Genomic DNA, 16,742 nt, shown 5'->3' on the forward strand with positions numbered 1-16,742 from the left:
CCTTCATGACAAATGTAGAAAAACGTAGCAAAAGCGGCTTACTAGTGTTTGAAAACAGCAGGGTTAATTTAAACAATGATGGGATTCTAGTGTATTTTCGTGGAATATTCTTTCTTTCTTTATTTGGTGTTTAACGTCGTTTTCAACCACGAAGGTTATATCGCGACGGGGAAAGGGGGGGAGATGGGATAGAGCCACTTGTCAATTGTTTCTTGTTCACAAAAGCACTAATCAAAAATTTGCTCCAGGGGCTTGCAACGTAGTACAATGTATTACCTTACTGGGAGAATGCAAGTTTCCAGTACAAAGGACTTAACATTTCTTACATACTGCTTGACTAAAATCTTTACAAAAATTGACTATATTCTATACAAGAAACACTTAACAAGGGTAAAAAGAGAAACAGAATCCGTTAGTCGCCTCTTACGACCTGCTGGGGAGCATCGGGTAAATTCTTCCCCCTAACCCGCGGTGGGTAATATTCTCTTAACTCAGCATATTTAGGGCATACTAAAACAAAGTGGACTTCATCTTCAACACTGCCACAACAAAATGGACAAGATAAATCAGCGGAGGTTGTATTTAAATTAAAGCGAAATCGATGCACTTTCAGAGGAGATACTCCCAACTAAGCCTACTCAGAAGATTTCTAGCTTAAATATATTTCAAATCACTTAAATAGTTGGATAATGTTAGGGTTGATTTGGAGGTTCTGTACAGAGAGAAACGTTCACTTCCTTGTACATTTTCAAGCCAGGTTTGCTTATAGGATGAAATAAGTGTTTCTTTAAATACTGTTAGGAACGCCCTCTCATCGCCAACACCTTGGTTTTCCCATACTTCATCAAAACCGTACATCTGCAGATTGTAACAGATCGAGGAGGCCCATGTTTTCTTTTTTTGTTCATGGAGATATTTCAGCATTTTATAGGCCATACGCCTTGCTCGGAAGGCGATGATGTGGCATCCTCAATATACGTAGCCAAAAACGAATGCATTTAACAAAGCTGTTTATAAACAAGGGGTACCTTCCCGTTTCTCCATATACCATAGCATTTGGTGTTCTCATACTCGTATTAAAAAACGTTTAAGTGCGAATAAATGAACTCTCTCTATATGTGTATGGTCTGCTTCAACCCCCCAAACTTCGGCGCCATATGACAGCATCGGTTGAATCTGTGCGTCGAAAAGCTTGAAAAAAAATAGCTGGAGATCTGTCACCCAGTTGCCATAAACATTTTAAAATACTAATGACTCCCTTTTTCCCTTTTGTAGCAAAATCATTAAGAGTGTGAGAGAAGGACAGGCGTGTAGAGAGAGAGAGAGAGAGAGAGAGAGAGAGAGAGAGAGAGAGAGAGAGAGAGAGAGAGAGAGAGAGAGAGAGAGAGAGAGAGAGAGAGAGAGAGAGAGAGAGAGAGAGAGAGAGAGAGTTAATTAGCTTGGCTGAGCCAGTAATCTCCCTTTGCAAAGCTTAACCCCCATGGCGCACATGGTAAGCTCGCGGAACTATCATCCACCGGAAATACCCCGTGAAACAAAATCCATCCATCTTTATTTAACGGCATAAAACAGTCTCGGCAAAGCGTGGCTAAGTCCAGTTCAGTGTTGCAGGGATAGACCACAAAGAGAATAATGGATAGACAGGATATTGCTTTTCAGTTTGTCTCGCCAACGTGTGATTCCCAGCTGTTTGATGTTTTTCTTCTCTCGGTGTAGTAAAGTGCGGTGCCTTGCTTCTGCTGCACTGAGTGTGTGCCAATGATCGATCGTGATCGATAAGGTTTGCTCTCTCTCTCTCTCTCTCTCTCTCTCTCTCTCTCTCTCTCTCTCTCTCTCTCTCTCTCTCTCTCTCTCTCTCTCTCTCTCTCTCTCTCTCTCTCTCAGTCTCTCTCCGTTTTGTTCCGAAGTGGTGTTCGACTTATAAACGCATTTGTACTCGTTTCAGGATTTCGTTTAGAAGGCATTCTCCAAGAGTATAGAACCAATAGTACTAAGATGGTCGGATGAACGCACGCAAACATGTGTGCGTGCGTGCGTGTGTGTGTGTGTGTGTGTGTGTGTGTGTGCACTGACTCGGATGCGCGTGTGAATGTGCGTATAATGCCAGAAACTTAGAGAGGGGGTAAGTACCCTCGCCCCGCACCCCCTTTCCTCCTCCGCATCCTGCTCTTTACATTGTTTGATTGGGCGTTAAATCGAAAGGGAGGGGTACTAATTCATTTTCAATCTTCATTCACAGAGAGAGCAAACGCCGCATTGTCCGTCGTCGGCTGCTGCTGCCGGTAGTGCCAAGGTAACCGACGCTACAACATCAACAACACAACCCACGCCCCACTCACACGGAGAGGCAAAACCCAACACCATCGGCGCCCATACGACATTTTCATGCTGAGAGAAGTGTTTGGTCCTCAGAAATCTGGAACAAAAATCGTGTTTAAATGTAGATTATGTTGAAGGCATTATGTGGAAAAACTACTGGAACAAAGATTCGAAAGTGAATACGTTGAAGACGTGAAGGAGAAATGTAGTGTTTGGCGGATCCAAGAAGAGTAACAAGTTGTAATGTTTCTGCAGCAATTACTTTGCAAAATTAACAGAAGTCAACTTAAAAGAGGAAGACCCGTGCAGTGCTTTTCTCAATCAAGGATACAATGTTGACCACGATTTCCTACAGGATTCAATAAGAAATGACTAACACAACCATGCTGATAAATCAATGGATGCTGGTTTGGTCGTAAACATCGACTTACCATGCAAGCTTCTGATTGAAAACAGAATTTCAGACTGAAGGAATATATATGCCACAAAACTTGTAAAAAAACTAAACTGGAAGAAATATGACACATTTTCTGTGTACAGCAGTTTTAGGAATTGAACTGTCAACCTTAAGAAAAAAAATTAAACAGCAACTAAACAACAAAAACAATATAATAACTAAAAGATAATGGAAACTAAAGACATAGCGCCCGCTGTTCAAAGCCTCACCCCAGATGTCATCATCAAAAATCCTACCAGTGATGCTCAAAGTGGTTTGAGTCCTACACAGATTTCATCAGATGAATATAGTCCTCGATTCGAAAGAAGTGATTCAGAAGTGATACACACAAGTACTTCTGTGAGTCACGAGAGATCGGGAAATCAGCAGTCAGGGAGTCCAATTAATGACGCCAACCACGAAACGCGTGAGTCGAACAGTTCTTTGCACAACGTCAGATCAGAGACGCCCAAGAAAGAGAGACCTTTGACTGGACGTCAATCAGCACAACAACAAAATGAAGGAGGGGGAGACAATTCAGATTACCCGAACGCTGTTGAAAGTAAACGAACTCAACCCGTACCCAGCAGAACAGACTCCAAAAGTTCTCTGGGCAGAATCAGTTCTGCAAGGAGGAAAACAGACTCTGTTGACCTGGGTGACCAAGGGACTGGAGAATCTATGAGTAGTCGACAAGGAGAACGAACAGAAACACTCAATACAACTCCGGACAGACCCGGAAAAGGAAATTCAGACAAACCTACCAGCAGAATCACATCAGCCATGGGAAAACCACACGGTTTTGTAAGCCAAAGTGTTGAAAGATCAACCTCACAAGAATCAGAAGGCCAGGGTGTCAACGACAAAATCAGACCAGTTTCACGAACCTCAGACACCTCCTTCAACAGAATCAGATCAGCAAGACGAAAGCCAGACACCCCCACAGCCATGAACAGGCAGGAATCAGGGACTTCATTGGATGCATACAGGCCAGTGTCACGTCAAATTAACAACTCCGTGGAAAGAGTAAGAACAGATTCCGGAGAACAAGAGACTTCAGCAGAACAGAGAAGACCCTTGACACGAGATTCAAACAGTTCCTCGCGCCGAACCGGACAACAGAGACCTTTATCGCGAGACTCAGACAGCTCACTGAGCAGAGTGCGATACTCAAGACAGAACACACAAATCTCTCTGAATGTCGTGGGGCCAGGCGCGCAAGAGTCTGAGAATTCTTTGAATGGAACAAGGGAATCAGAAGAAAATTCAAGGACTCCAGCAGCTGGCGATGTTCGCAGTGAGGACGCAAGAGAAAATGACCATATCTTAGCTTCTTCCCCTGACAAGGAATCTGAGTACGGAAGCCCCACCCGACCAAAACCTCCCAAAACGCAATTTACCAAACCTACGCCACAACGCATGGAACAACTGGATCGCTATGTTCTAAACGTGAGTGTATTTATGTTTGTTTGGTGTGGGTTATTTTTGGTTTTCTGGTGTATTTTTTTCGGGGGGGGGGGGGGGTGGAGGGGTTGTGGGACAAACACAATTGGCCTTTGCATTTACCATTTCAGTATGTTCAAACGTTATACAATCAATCAATCAATCAATCAGTCGTACATTAAAACGCTCAATCAGTCAATATGACAGCCAGGCATCTTGACAATGGGTCAAAAATAGTTTTTTTGTTCGTGGAATTGCTCTAATTCAGCACGTGGTTAATTGGGTCTTTGGGCACGATGTTCATAATGTGATCTTTTCCGAACTAATGTCGTCACCAGTCGGCCTTGTAAGTTTTATCAGATACAGCCCTGCATCGTGTTCAACACGATCATTCTTTGCTTCCCGAAGGGTTCGAGTCAAAGACACTGCTGAGGCTTTTTTCAGACGACACTATGTGGTCCAACTTTTAACGGTCTTGTCAAATATGAAAGGACTTTCTTGCCAAAATTAATTGCTACGATGAATAATTGTACTTGAAATGTCTTGCCGGAATCATTTGCTGCGTGTTTATATAGTTCTACATGACTCTTCTTGCCAGAATCATGTGCTGCAATAAAGTGTTATATATGCAATACTTTTCTTGCCAGAACCATTTGCTCCAATGAATATAGTTTTACATGACTTTTTTGCCAGAATTGTTTGCCTTGATGAAAAAAAAATAGAGCTGTAGAATGCATTTCCTCTTTGGTTCAATGATTAAAAAAAACATTGGAATGTTTTTTTGCAGACTCCCAAACAGCTTGACAACTTTCCGACCTACGAGCTTGTACAGTACCTGCTCTCGCCCACACAGACGGAACTGGAAGCAGCCTACGCCCTCTACCGGTGGGTCACGTGTCTGCAATCCAAACAAGGAAAGACAACTCCAAAAACAGACGAAGAAGAGCAAAGTGAGGAAACGGTTGTCCATACTCTGCGAACTTACAAAGAGGAATTGCAAAGAGGGAAGATCGACCATGCTGACATGTTTTCACTCATCTGCAAGTAAGTTGGGGTTTTTTGGTGCCCATGGGGGGAAAAAAATCCTTTTCTTTTGGTTTATCACCGATTTTTGTCTATGTCTAAAAAAAAAATTTAAAAAAAATAAAAATATGTACATAAACGGGATTGTATTCTTATGAGTTACTCTTTCAATACCCCCCCCCCCCCCCACTCCTTCGTTTTAAGATCTTTTATATTTTGTGTTTTTTACATCTGGTAATGTACCTCTAACCCCTCTCCTTTGAGACCTGATTTTCTGATATTTTGTCTAGGTCATGTCAGGGGTCTCTAATTTACCAAGTATTAATCCCAGTGGTTACATGATGCCATTCGTGTGTATTACCTGAGCTATTATTATAACGACTGGCTCTAGTATTGTGGGGTGCGGCGCTCTGTTGTTAATAATCACGACTTGCTCAGTCTTAGGTGATAGGTATAGAGTAGGTCTCTTTCGACCATCATTGTTAAACCCTTATTCTTTCACTTGCACCGTACGTTCCATAATTATGCGTCGTTTTGGTCTCATGGGATATTTTAGTCTAGCGAGCAGACATAAGTCATCCACTGAAATCAAAAAGCAAAATGGAGTAAAAGTTGAAGATGAACAAATAATAAACCCGTGACAGTAAATGTGTTATCTAAGATGGTTTTTCCACTCAAAAATAGAGAATAACACAACCACCCAAAAGGGAAGAGAAATCGACAAACCCAAATCAAAGAGGACAAACACAAACACAAACATGTTTAAGGGGAGAGAGAGATGAACAAAACCATCCGAAAGGGGAGAGAGATGAACAAAACCATCCCAAAGGGGAGAGAGATGAACAAAACCATCCCAAAGGGGAGAGAGATGAACAAAACCATCCCAAAGGGGAGAGAGATGAACAAAACCATCCCAAAGGGGAGAGATATCAACACAACCCTTCAAATGGAGAGAGAGATAGATCAACATGAAATGAAATGTAGCCTTTCCTTGCACAGTCTTGTTATTGAACATACATTTAAAAAAAATTTATTTGTACACTCGTGCAGATGCGCAAACCTGGAGACCCACAAGGTGACGGGCAAGGTTCGCTTCTACTGCCCGCAGCCCTCAGCTCACCTGTGTGGGACCCGTCACGCTACCTGGTCCGCCATCTTGCTACCTGGAGGGTGGGGGCTCGTCGACTGTGCCCTGGGGGCGCGCAGCTCCAAATTTCACGCATCAGACGTCAAGAGGGATGACGTCAAGAGAGATGACGTCAAGAGGGATGACGTCAAGAGGGATGACGTCAAGAGGTCTTCCCCCAGGGAGCTGGAAACTAATAGCCAACGCCCAGGAACGGTTTCCACCATCGATGACATTCCGGAACCACCACCCGCCTCCAGGAACGAGTTTGACAGGCGAGATTCTTCTCGCGAGCGTGAGAGCGAAAAAAAGTCCCGAGAGCACGCGCCTCATAACTTCTACTTCCTCCCTCCTCCGGAAATGCTAGTGACGTCACATTTACCCGACAACCCTTGTTGGCAGCTGCTGCCTCAACCTGTGAACGAGCCGGACTTTAAGACGTCACTGCTGATAAAACCTCAACTGCATTACCTCAACGTTGACCTTGTCTATCCAACGACCTTCAGGGTCAAAGACATCGCCGAGGAAACCGAGGTGGTGTGGAGGCTGAAAGGGAAGGCGTTGAGGAGATTCGCCTTCAGGCTGTTCTGCATCAGCAACAACGGGTTGTCCTGCAGAGACCTCTCTCGGTACGGTTTCTTGGAAAACCAGTTCTCCACTGGCGAGGCGACTCTCAGACTCATCCCTCCGTCGTCTGGACACTACGTGTGTGAGCTGTACGGGACTCTCCTCCCTGCCAAGGGCAACGAGATGACCCACATGGTCTCCTTTGACCTGGCGTTTGCCAAGACCATCACCACCCCGCTCAAGTTCCCGTGCAACGAGCGAGTGGAGTGGGGGCCGGGGGCTGAGTGCTCGGCGTTAGGCCTGAGACCAATCAGCCACGAGACAGGATGCATCAACGTGGACTTTGGAGAGGCCGAGGTGGTGTTCGCCTCTTCAAGACCCGTTGTGGTCACCCAGAAACTCTTAGCCGTTGAGGACGAGGGTCCTGGCACCGAGGTGCCACACTCCACGGTCAACTTCAGAGACCGCAAGAACAAGGTGAGGATTCTCCTCAGGATTCCCGAGGCAGGGGACTACGTGCTGGGCGTCTACGTCAAAGAAGAATCCTCCCCAGGAAAGTGTCAGCTCGTGTGCAACTACCTGATCCTTTGCGACTCAGGCATACCCGAAGTGGTCCACCCGTTTCCCTCCCTACCCTACAGCAAACTGGGTCCCACCAAAGCCTTCGCGGACTTTAACATGAAGGTTGTGTGCCCCAAGAAGTCTCCCATCGTAGTGGCTCCGTACTCCGGCAAAGTCACCTTCGTGTTCACCACTCCGGAGGCAGCAGACCTTTCGTGTGACCTGCACCACCTGGGCGACGACGGGGACGAGACAGGCGACGCTGGAGAGTACGTGCAACACGTTTGCCAGTCTGGGGAGAGTGTCTTCAAAGCCAGACTCCCGGAACCGGGCGACTACCTCTTCCACCTGTACGGCAAGCCCGTGGACGGCGAGGGGCACAAGTTCCTACTGTACTCCGCTCTCGTAGAGTGTGCTGTGCCCAACAAGGATTGCCTCCCCTTGCCCAGAGTTGTCCCGGACTGGCGGCCCAGGGTTCAAATCCTCGCTCCGTTGAGAAAGTGTCTGGTGCTGGGAGCTGTGGCCCACTTCGCTGTCAGAGCCTACAAGGTCAAGGTCGTGGCAATCGTTGGGCAGTCTGGGACTCAGAAGTTCGTCAATGAAGACGACGATGATGACGGGGAAGAAAAGCAAAGGAATGGAAAAATGGACCATGATGACACGAAGACCAGCAGCGATAAAGACATGCATCTCAAGGACCAACAACCTAAGGATCAAGACAAGATTTCCGAAGACCATTTTTTCGACGACAAAGGCGAAAAAGAAGCAAATAGAGACAGTTTTACAGTCACGGAAAAGTCAGAAATTGACGAAAGAAAATTTGACGCTGACGTTGAAGAGGCAGGCACCGATTTCAACAGTGAAAAGCATACGAACAGAACACAAACATCAGACAAAGATTGCACCTCGTATCAACTGTCTGACCAAGAAAGTAGTCATTCTTCGAAGAAAAGTGCGACAGTGAAAGGCGAAGAGAAAGAAAAAGAGGAGGTAGAAGATGATGATGACGAGGAAGATGACGAGGAAGAGGATGAGGGAGAGGATGGGTGGCACGTGTGGCGATGCAATGTCAAGGTCAACAGAGAGGACGAGGGGTCAGGGGTCAAGCTGTACGTTCAGTCAGCCGGTTCCCGCGACGCCCACATGGTTTGCGTCTCCGAGTTTGAGGTTAGTTGTATTTTTATTTTTTTAATAATGGGTCGTTTGCTCTACAGAAGTCGGTTGGTTGATGGGGTGTAGACACAGGAACATTGAACCCGGTGTGTGTGTGTGTGTGGGGGGGTGATTTGGGTGGCACATGCGTCCTAGTTCTCGCTTACCACTGGCCATTATTGCCAGTCTTGACAGGTCTGTGGTAGCATGTTAAATTGTTGACACAGTAAGGAAGACACATTTAAGCGCTATGGGTTGACATGATTACAAGTTCTTCATGATAACATGTCCAGACAAACAAGATCATCCACTCGTCATCTGAAAATCTGTGTCGCAGGTGATCACGGAGCGCAACATGGCGGCCAAGCTTGACCATCAGCACGCCGTGTGGGCAGCGGCAGAGGCCAGGTTCAAGGTCAGACCGGACAGCGGTCATCGCTCTCACCTGGACGACGAGGAGAAACAGTCCGCCTACTTCCTGGACGACGAGGTCTATCTCTCCAACCCGCTGGGCGACGACAACTCCGACGACGGCTCCGATGAAGATGACGACCATGACGATTTTTCGTCTGACAGCGAGGACGATAGAAAAGAAAGCTCTGATGAAGAGCGGGTGCAGAGAGGGACTGATGGTGAGGACACCACCACGCGTGAATCGCTTTCACCAAATGCTGAAAAAAAACCTGGTTCTTTGCGCAAAGAAACCAAGTCGTCCAGATCGAATGAAAGTCGTGAAAGGGCTCCGAAGTCACAGGACAAGAGGGTTGTAACTACGACCGGAAAGCAGACTAGAGAAACGAAGGCGGTGAAATCTACAGGAAAGACCATGAACGATCGTGTCGCTGAAATGAAGCGAGTTTTTCAACCCGCGAAGGCGTACAATGCTCCTCCCTCCGGCAATAACAGCGCAAGCAAGACCAGCACCCCTCGACCGAACACAAATAGAGAAAAGACGAAATGGGATGATTCCACATCTAGGGGAGAAGAAGCCAAAGGAAGAGAAAAGACCAACAAAGACACAGTAGCTTCAACGAAAGAAAAGACACCGCGAGAAGAGGGTGTTCCTAGCTCAACGAAAGTAAAGACACCGCGAGAAGAGGGTGTTCCTAGCTCAACGAAAGTAAAGAAGAAAGAGGTGCGGTACCAAGAAGAGGAGAAAAGAGAGGTTGTCACACAGCGTGGGGAAAAGGTAGGTAGAGGAGAGATCGGTGTTCCTGCATGTTTCTGCGTCTATTGCATGTTTCTGCGTCTGTATGTCAGTGCGGGTGTGTGTGTGTGTGTGTGTAATGTGTGTGTGTGTGTGTGTGTGTGTGTGTGTGTGTCTGTCTGTCTGTCTGTCTATCTGTCTATCTTACATTAAACTCCTGCCAAGTGCCCTTCTGCAAGAAATCTACAACGCGGACGTATTCGGAAATTACAAGATGAATTTGGTTGTTGGTTTTGTTATCGTCCCTTGAATCGTTATGCGGGACCGAATTATAACAAGCCGTGTATTCCTTTATTGTGTGTACACTTCGGTAATAATGTTTGAGTTTCTTTTATTAACGTTCTTTACCTCTCTGGCTGGTCCTACTGCTATGGAGTTTTCTTTCTGTTTATTTATTCCATTTGTTTTGACGTGAAAGAAAAGTTTGACCTTAAGATGCCGACGCTATATTGCAGGTGGGCAAGTCAGTTGTGCTTCAAGGTGAAGACTCCGATCGAGAAGATGGAGGTGAGCATTGCGCGAGGATAAAGAACACGCATTATTATGAAAGAATGTTAAAAGAAGCATAATATATTCAATTGTCAAATATCAATTTGTCAGCTTCTAAGGCCTTTGAGGAGCTAACTTAGGAGACTCTGCAGTCCAAAAACGTATTGCTACAGATGTTCTTTTGTGTGTGTGTGTGTGTGTGTGTGTGTGTGTGTGTGTGTGTGTGTGTGTGTGTGTGTGTGTGTGTGTGTGTGTGTGTGTGTGTGTGTGTTTTGCGCGCGTGCTCGCGTGCACTAACTTATGTTTATTTTGTACGCAGGAACAGCGGAGCGAAACCTAAGACGGAAGTTGTGGAACGCTTGTCAGCGTCGCGACAGAGAAGCCATAGGAAGGGCAGTAACTCGTTACAACAGAGGAGGTTATCCCCCTTGTCCTGACTTGGCGGAGGGGGAGCGTTTGTTGAGTTTGTTTCAGCTGAGAGACGGTGAGGACATGACCTATTTAATATTATTCATTGTTCATCTTCATTTCCTTAGTATCCCATCGCTGAGAAATTCAGGTCGCTTTCTCTCTGTTTAAAGATAACATCAACAGTGCCCCAAATCGTGATCGTGATTGGCGTTTTTTGACCTTTCTGTGACCGTGATTGCCGAAATTTCCATTTCTGTGATCGTGATGGGACTTTGCCCGTGATCCGTGATGACAAAAAAAATCAAGTCTCGTGATCGTGATCGTCATTTGTTTTCATCATTGACTGCGGTGATCATTGACAAAAATCAAGGTAACTGTGATCGTGAAAGCTAAAATTTCCCTTCAGTCCCGTGATCGTGATGATACCCCCCCCCCCCCCCCCCTTTGGGGCCCTCAACAGTCATGCTACCCAGGTGTGTGCGTGTTTGGATGTAATCGTCCAACTGCACTTCTGGCATAAAGATCGATATATGTTACGTGCAACAGTGGTGACACATGGGTGTGACATGGATACTGTCTCTCAGTCTGCACGTGAAGTTGGCCAGTCCCTTGTATCGGCCTGGATTCAGACACGTGACCCGTGAATCACACGTCCTTGGAGTTCATGTATTTAACACAATTAAAAAAAAACCAGATATTAAAAAACAAACCAAAACAAAACAAAAGTGTGCTGTTTAGTCAGGTAGACGTGAACATCCTTTGGAATCAGACACTGGTCTCCAAAGACGACTTGAACCACTTCGATCAATTTTTGCTATTATCCTTTTGTGTTTTGTTGGCGTCCTTGTTTGTGGTGATGTTGGTGGTTGTGTGTAGTAAGTGTGTGTGTGTGTGTGTGTGTGTGTGTGTGTGTGTGTGTGTGTGTGTGTGTGTGTGTGTGTGTGTGTGTGTGTGTGTGTGTGTGTGTGTGTGGTTGTGTGTGTGTGTGTGTGCGTGTGTGTGGTTGTGTGTGTGTGTGTGTGTGTGTGTGTGGTTGTGTGTGTGTGTGTGTGTGTTTAAGAGAGAGAGAGAGAGAGTGTGTGAAAGAGTGTGTGTGTGTGTGTGTGTGTGTGTGTGTGTGTGTGTGTGTGTGTGTGTGTGTGTGTGTGTGTGTGTGTAGACCAGCACCAGCACAAGCTATCAACACTTGTGACACCATAATAATTATAATCTTAACGAAAACACACTAATCACGGTTATTTCAACAGGTCTAATACAGGCTCTGGAATCCAAAGACAACACCGCTATCAGGGAAGCCCTGACTGAAGTCGAACGACATGGATTTGCCGGTGAAATGAGCGTCATATGCAGAAAGGCGCATGCGCAGCTCAGTCCTCACCGCGTGCACAGTTCATTTCCGGCATTGGTGGAAGCGGATATACGCACTCTGTTGGAGATCCGCAGCTACCGGTGCCCACCGGAAGTGGTGCATCACGTGGTTAAAGGCGTCCTGCTTCTGATTGGAGTCCATGAGGGACTGACGAAGGTGCTTAGTGTGTTTTATGTGTGTGTTGGGGGAGGGGATACCTAGGAACGTTGGACCCGTTGGCGGGTAGTGGTGGTCGTGGTGGTATCGGCGCTAAATTGGTCCCCAAAAAAGAGATGAACAGACAGCAATAGTGAAAGTCAATGGAAAAGAATGTTTATTGTATTAGATAGCAAAACATATTGTGACGGTACGAGTACCGCAAATTCAGGGTATTTTTTTTCTCGTTAAAGCGAGGGATGTTTTTAAAGTGAACAATATGACAGCAAAGGCCGGGAAACCAAAGTTCTGAGTTATGGTACAGGATGTTATCTCATTCCTAACCTTGTCCTTTTTTCATAGAGACTAAAAGGTTTGCTTAATTACTTATGCAAGACGACTATCCGCTTGCAGAACTCAGAATCACGATTTAAAACCTTGGGTGCTTACGTATTGTAGTTGTACAATATTTATTTATTTTTTCTTTGTAAGAAATGGAAAACATGACTTGACAGTGCGCGCAGTTATCAAAACTACGTCTCTTTCCATTTGTGCGTATTCTTGAAGTATACTTATTCCGTATGCTGATCGTAGCTTTCAGTGCGTCTTTAGGCAACACGTTTTGGTGTAAATTTGTAAGTGCACAACGCACAGGTTCTCAGACAAAAAGGGCTACATTTAACTTCAATAATTTTTCTTCTCGTGGAACAGAACTGGAAAGGCTGTCGCCGACGCCTGCACGTGTTGGGACCAGACGGAATCCTTCGCAAGATGGTCAAGGTCAAAGTGGAGAACATCCACCCAGAGATAGCTGCACGTGCCAGCGTTCTGCTGGACAGACACGTCATGGTTGACGTGCTCAACGCCGGGCCTGGAGTGCTGGCCATCTATAAATGGGTACGTGTGATGATGATAAGTGTTTTTAACGCCCTCACGGTAAAACATCAGGGGCATGTTCTCGGGTGTGACCCCGACTTTAGATGGCTTTAAAAAAAAAATTTAAAAAGGAGGAAGCAGGGCCGCCGCAAGGGAGGGATAGTTGTCGCGCTCCAGCTCCCGGTCAACTGCCTTTTTCCCTTATACCCCTACCACAAAACATCCCTGGTACAGTTCTCCAATTGACAAACAGCCCTTAGATCAACAACCCCACTAACTACAGCACTGACTCACAACGGTCATCCTTTTCTTCCCCTTCAGAACCATGTTATCGAAAGTCGGGTTACACGAAGATATGCCTCTATCTCTAACGGTTGTACCGTGAGGGCGCAATACAAAGCTTATCATCCGCCTTTTGTTTGTGTATGTGTAATCCGTGTTGGGTTTAGCTTGCTTGTTTATTGTGTTTGTTTGTGTTTGGCAACCAGATGTGAACTAATAGACGATGTTCGGAAATAACTCATTCAAGTTTTTTTCCCTTGTTTTACCTTGCTTTATAATTAAAACGCAAGCTACACGTGACATTGTAGGCTTGCCTCGGTGTTTCTTTGGAAACAAGAGAAAGCAACACTTTCACAACCCATAAAAACCCGACAGAGTTATATTTCGTCTATTACCTCTGCTGGTCGTCTAATGCTATTGTTCTCAAATGTTTTTCAGGCGCGAGGTGTCATAGCAAGGGTAGAGGAGCTGGAGGAACTAGAAGATGTCTACGACGGCGTCAACGACAAAGAGCCATCAACACCAGCGTCCAAACGACGACAGCGAGAAATCTTCAGGGAGCAAAGCGACGCCTCAACGAACGCAAGCAGCACTGCCAGCAACAACGACAACATTCCAGCGAATGATGATCAAAATAACGAAACTGGGCAGCGTAAGGGCGACACAGGCACACCTCGTGCAGAAAGGAGAGGCGGGAACAAGGTTACACAGGGTAAGGTGAGGACAGAGAAGGCTACCGCCAATGGAGAAGTAGGGCAGAAAATTGATCATAACAAAAACCTTAGAAAACAAGATAAGAGAGTCTCTGGAAATGCTGGCCATAAATCTTCACGCAGCAGTGGGAACACTCCAAGGGTGGAAGCAAGAAAAGGTCTGGCGTCTCACAATGATAGTACCAGCGGTAACTCGAAGATAAGCTCGACAACGGAGGAAAAGGATGATGCATCGAAGAAAGCGCAAGATGTCGATGATGACGATAACCAAACCTCCGTGTCTGGTTCTTCTGCAAACTATAAAGTCACTCAGGAAAGCCTGTCCGCCAAATCCAGCAAAGCTCACGAAGACAAGGACGCATCAGGGTCAGAGAGAACGAACAGGTCTCAGAACACTCGTAATTCAAGCCGCGCAGCAACAAACACAGGAAGATACAGGTACCGTGGCCAAGTAAACAAATCCACCAATAACTCTTCTCTGGGCAAAAACTCAGAAGCAGCCAAAGGGCAATACCAGTCTCAAGAACCAGCAAACAAACCGATCAAAGCTAACGGTTCCGTGTCGACGACGAGAGGAAGTAACAAGTCTGGGGAACAAACGAAAACAGCTGTCACAGATACAGGTGTTGCTGACCAGAACCTGGAAAGTGCCACTGGGTCAAGCCCTCAGACCGGACCAGGAGGTCAAAGTTGGGGTGAGCCACAGGAGCCCCTTAGATCTCTCTCACCGCACAAATCACCGTTGTTTCGACCTTCAAACAAAGCGAGGAACAAAGCAGATATGGTGAAACCTCGACCCTCTGCTTCTTCCAGCCGTCCAAAAACAACACCAACCCCAGTTCTTCAGAGTACCTTTTTCTTCGCCAGTTTGGTAAAGAAGGAGGGCGAGGAAGATGAAGAAGAAGAGAATAACAACAAGGTGGGGTTCTTTCCGAAAACCCAGTCAGCAAAACTGGGGTTTCGTAATTCCACCTCTGGCAAAACATCGAGGAGTGCGAGCCCCAGAATAGGTCCTGGAGCGACGACAGAGGCTCGTTTTGGAGGGAAGCTTGACTCGTCAAAACCGGCTTCGGAAACAGGTCGGAATGATAAACGTGGCTTCTCGGACATTGCTACGCCGGACATTTGACGTGGACGTAACTGAATCTGTATTTTAACTCTCAACGGTCAGTGGTCTTCAAAAATAAGAAAGGTATGTTGTTTGAACGTTTAATCATTGACCAAACAAAACGTAACGTTCACAGATATATCGACCCAGCGGTCTTTTAGGTGCACAGAAAAACACTATGTAGACAAAATGTGCAGCCACTTGCAGGGAAGACACAAGTAAGGCTTGATTCATTCTTTTACCGGTGTGAACTTATGTTTGTTGGCAATCTGCAGTGACGCGTACTTCAAAACGGTGACCTTTCGCAGACAAAAATTGAAACTTGAAATCGAAAATTGAAATTGCTACTGGTGTGCTTCTTGATCAGTGTTAAGCAGTTTACTGGCGTGAAAGACAAAAAGGAGTGAGTCAATACAATGGTTGAGCTCATCGTGTATATATTCATTATTAATGCAAATTGTATAAATTGTATATAGGCTTAATATCGTGTTGTTGTTTGATTAAACTTGTAAAGCGCTTGAGCTGTGAGGAAGCGCTATATAAATGTTCCATTAGTAGTAGTAGTAGTAGTAGTAGTAGTAGTAGTAGTAATAGTAGTTGTAGTAGTAGTAGTAGTATCGTACACGCGTCGGTGTTTGGAAAGCTAAAGAGGCAATACACGCCGGGCCGGAGTTTAATGATCCTGTCACGTGTCCACGTGTATGTTAATTATGTACTCCTGACATGCTCGGATCAACAAGTGACAGAAAGCAACTCGAGATGCGACATGCTGAACCCCCTGACTGAGGAACAAAATTTATTTCAAAAATCCAATGAAAAATCATAACCTACAAGGTGCAACCAAAACTGAGAAAAAGGCGTCGAGGGGAGGCAATCATCTTGCTGCTATTCAAAGCGCAATATGCAGTGATTGTTTCCCTTGTCAGAATATTGATTTGCTTGTAAAAAATGTACCTGATATACATGTATTGTCGGGGTCAAGGGTATAAGGTCTTTGTACACACTTCAGTGTTTTTAAAGGGGCACTCCACATTTGATGCTGTACCCACAACGCACGTTTCCACGTCAATATGTGATGCTGCATACTTGTACAGCTGTTCTAAAACTGCATTAGATCCTTCTGTGAAAAAAAACCCACAGCCACAGTATTTTTTACGTGAAGGTTAAGGTAGAGTACAAAATATATTATATTTATACATGTATAATTTTACTTTTTCAGACGAGAACTGATATAATTACAATAATTGTTATTAATTTTCGATACGTAATGGTTAATCTAATGTTTTATATATCTGTGTTTGTGTGATTTATTTTATTTGTGAGGCAGGTTCAAAGACACATTTCTATTGTGCGTTTTTTAATAGACAAGGGATTAACTTCGTAAGGGACACGAGTGAAAATCTGTGAAATTAATTTGTCGTAACTTTTTCACTCAGCAGATGTATCGTTTTATTTCCCATATAAAACCTGGCTAGAACTGATTGTGTGTACGGCTAGGACTGTGCCTCTCTCTCTCTCTCTCTCT

At 45.3% G+C, this 16,742-nt stretch overlaps 1 protein-coding gene across 1 annotated transcript; it reads left to right on the forward strand.

The window, feature by feature from the left end:
- Positions 1-3,538: 3,538 nt before the first annotated feature.
- Positions 3,539-16,510, forward strand: LOC138967973 (uncharacterized). The gene is made up of 9 exons (XM_070340534.1): positions 3,539-4,204; positions 4,986-5,242; positions 6,272-8,642; positions 8,965-9,892; positions 10,270-10,341; positions 10,643-10,807; positions 11,982-12,259; positions 12,950-13,135; positions 13,835-16,510. The coding sequence occupies exons 1-9, from the start codon at positions 3,539-3,541 to the stop codon at positions 15,236-15,238; spliced, it is 6,327 nt and encodes a 2,108-aa protein (XP_070196635.1). The 3' UTR covers positions 15,239-16,510.
- Positions 16,511-16,742: the final 232 nt, after the last annotated feature.

Source organism: Littorina saxatilis, linkage group LG6 (assembly GCF_037325665.1).
Source record: "Littorina saxatilis isolate snail1 linkage group LG6, US_GU_Lsax_2.0, whole genome shotgun sequence".
NCBI lineage: Eukaryota > Metazoa > Mollusca > Gastropoda > Littorinimorpha > Littorinidae > Littorina > Littorina saxatilis.

Coding starts and splice junctions, on each gene's coding strand:
- LOC138967973 (XM_070340534.1), top strand. CDS start 3,539: ATGGGAAAACCACACGGTTTTGTAAGCCAAAGTGTTGAAAGATCAACC. Junction 9,893..10,269: donor GCGTCTGTATGTCAGTGCGG/GTGTGTGTGTGT, acceptor TTTGACCTTAAG/ATGCCGACGCTATATTGCAG. Junction 10,342..10,642: donor CTCCGATCGAGAAGATGGAG/GTGAGCATTGCG, acceptor TTTTGTACGCAG/GAACAGCGGAGCGAAACCTA.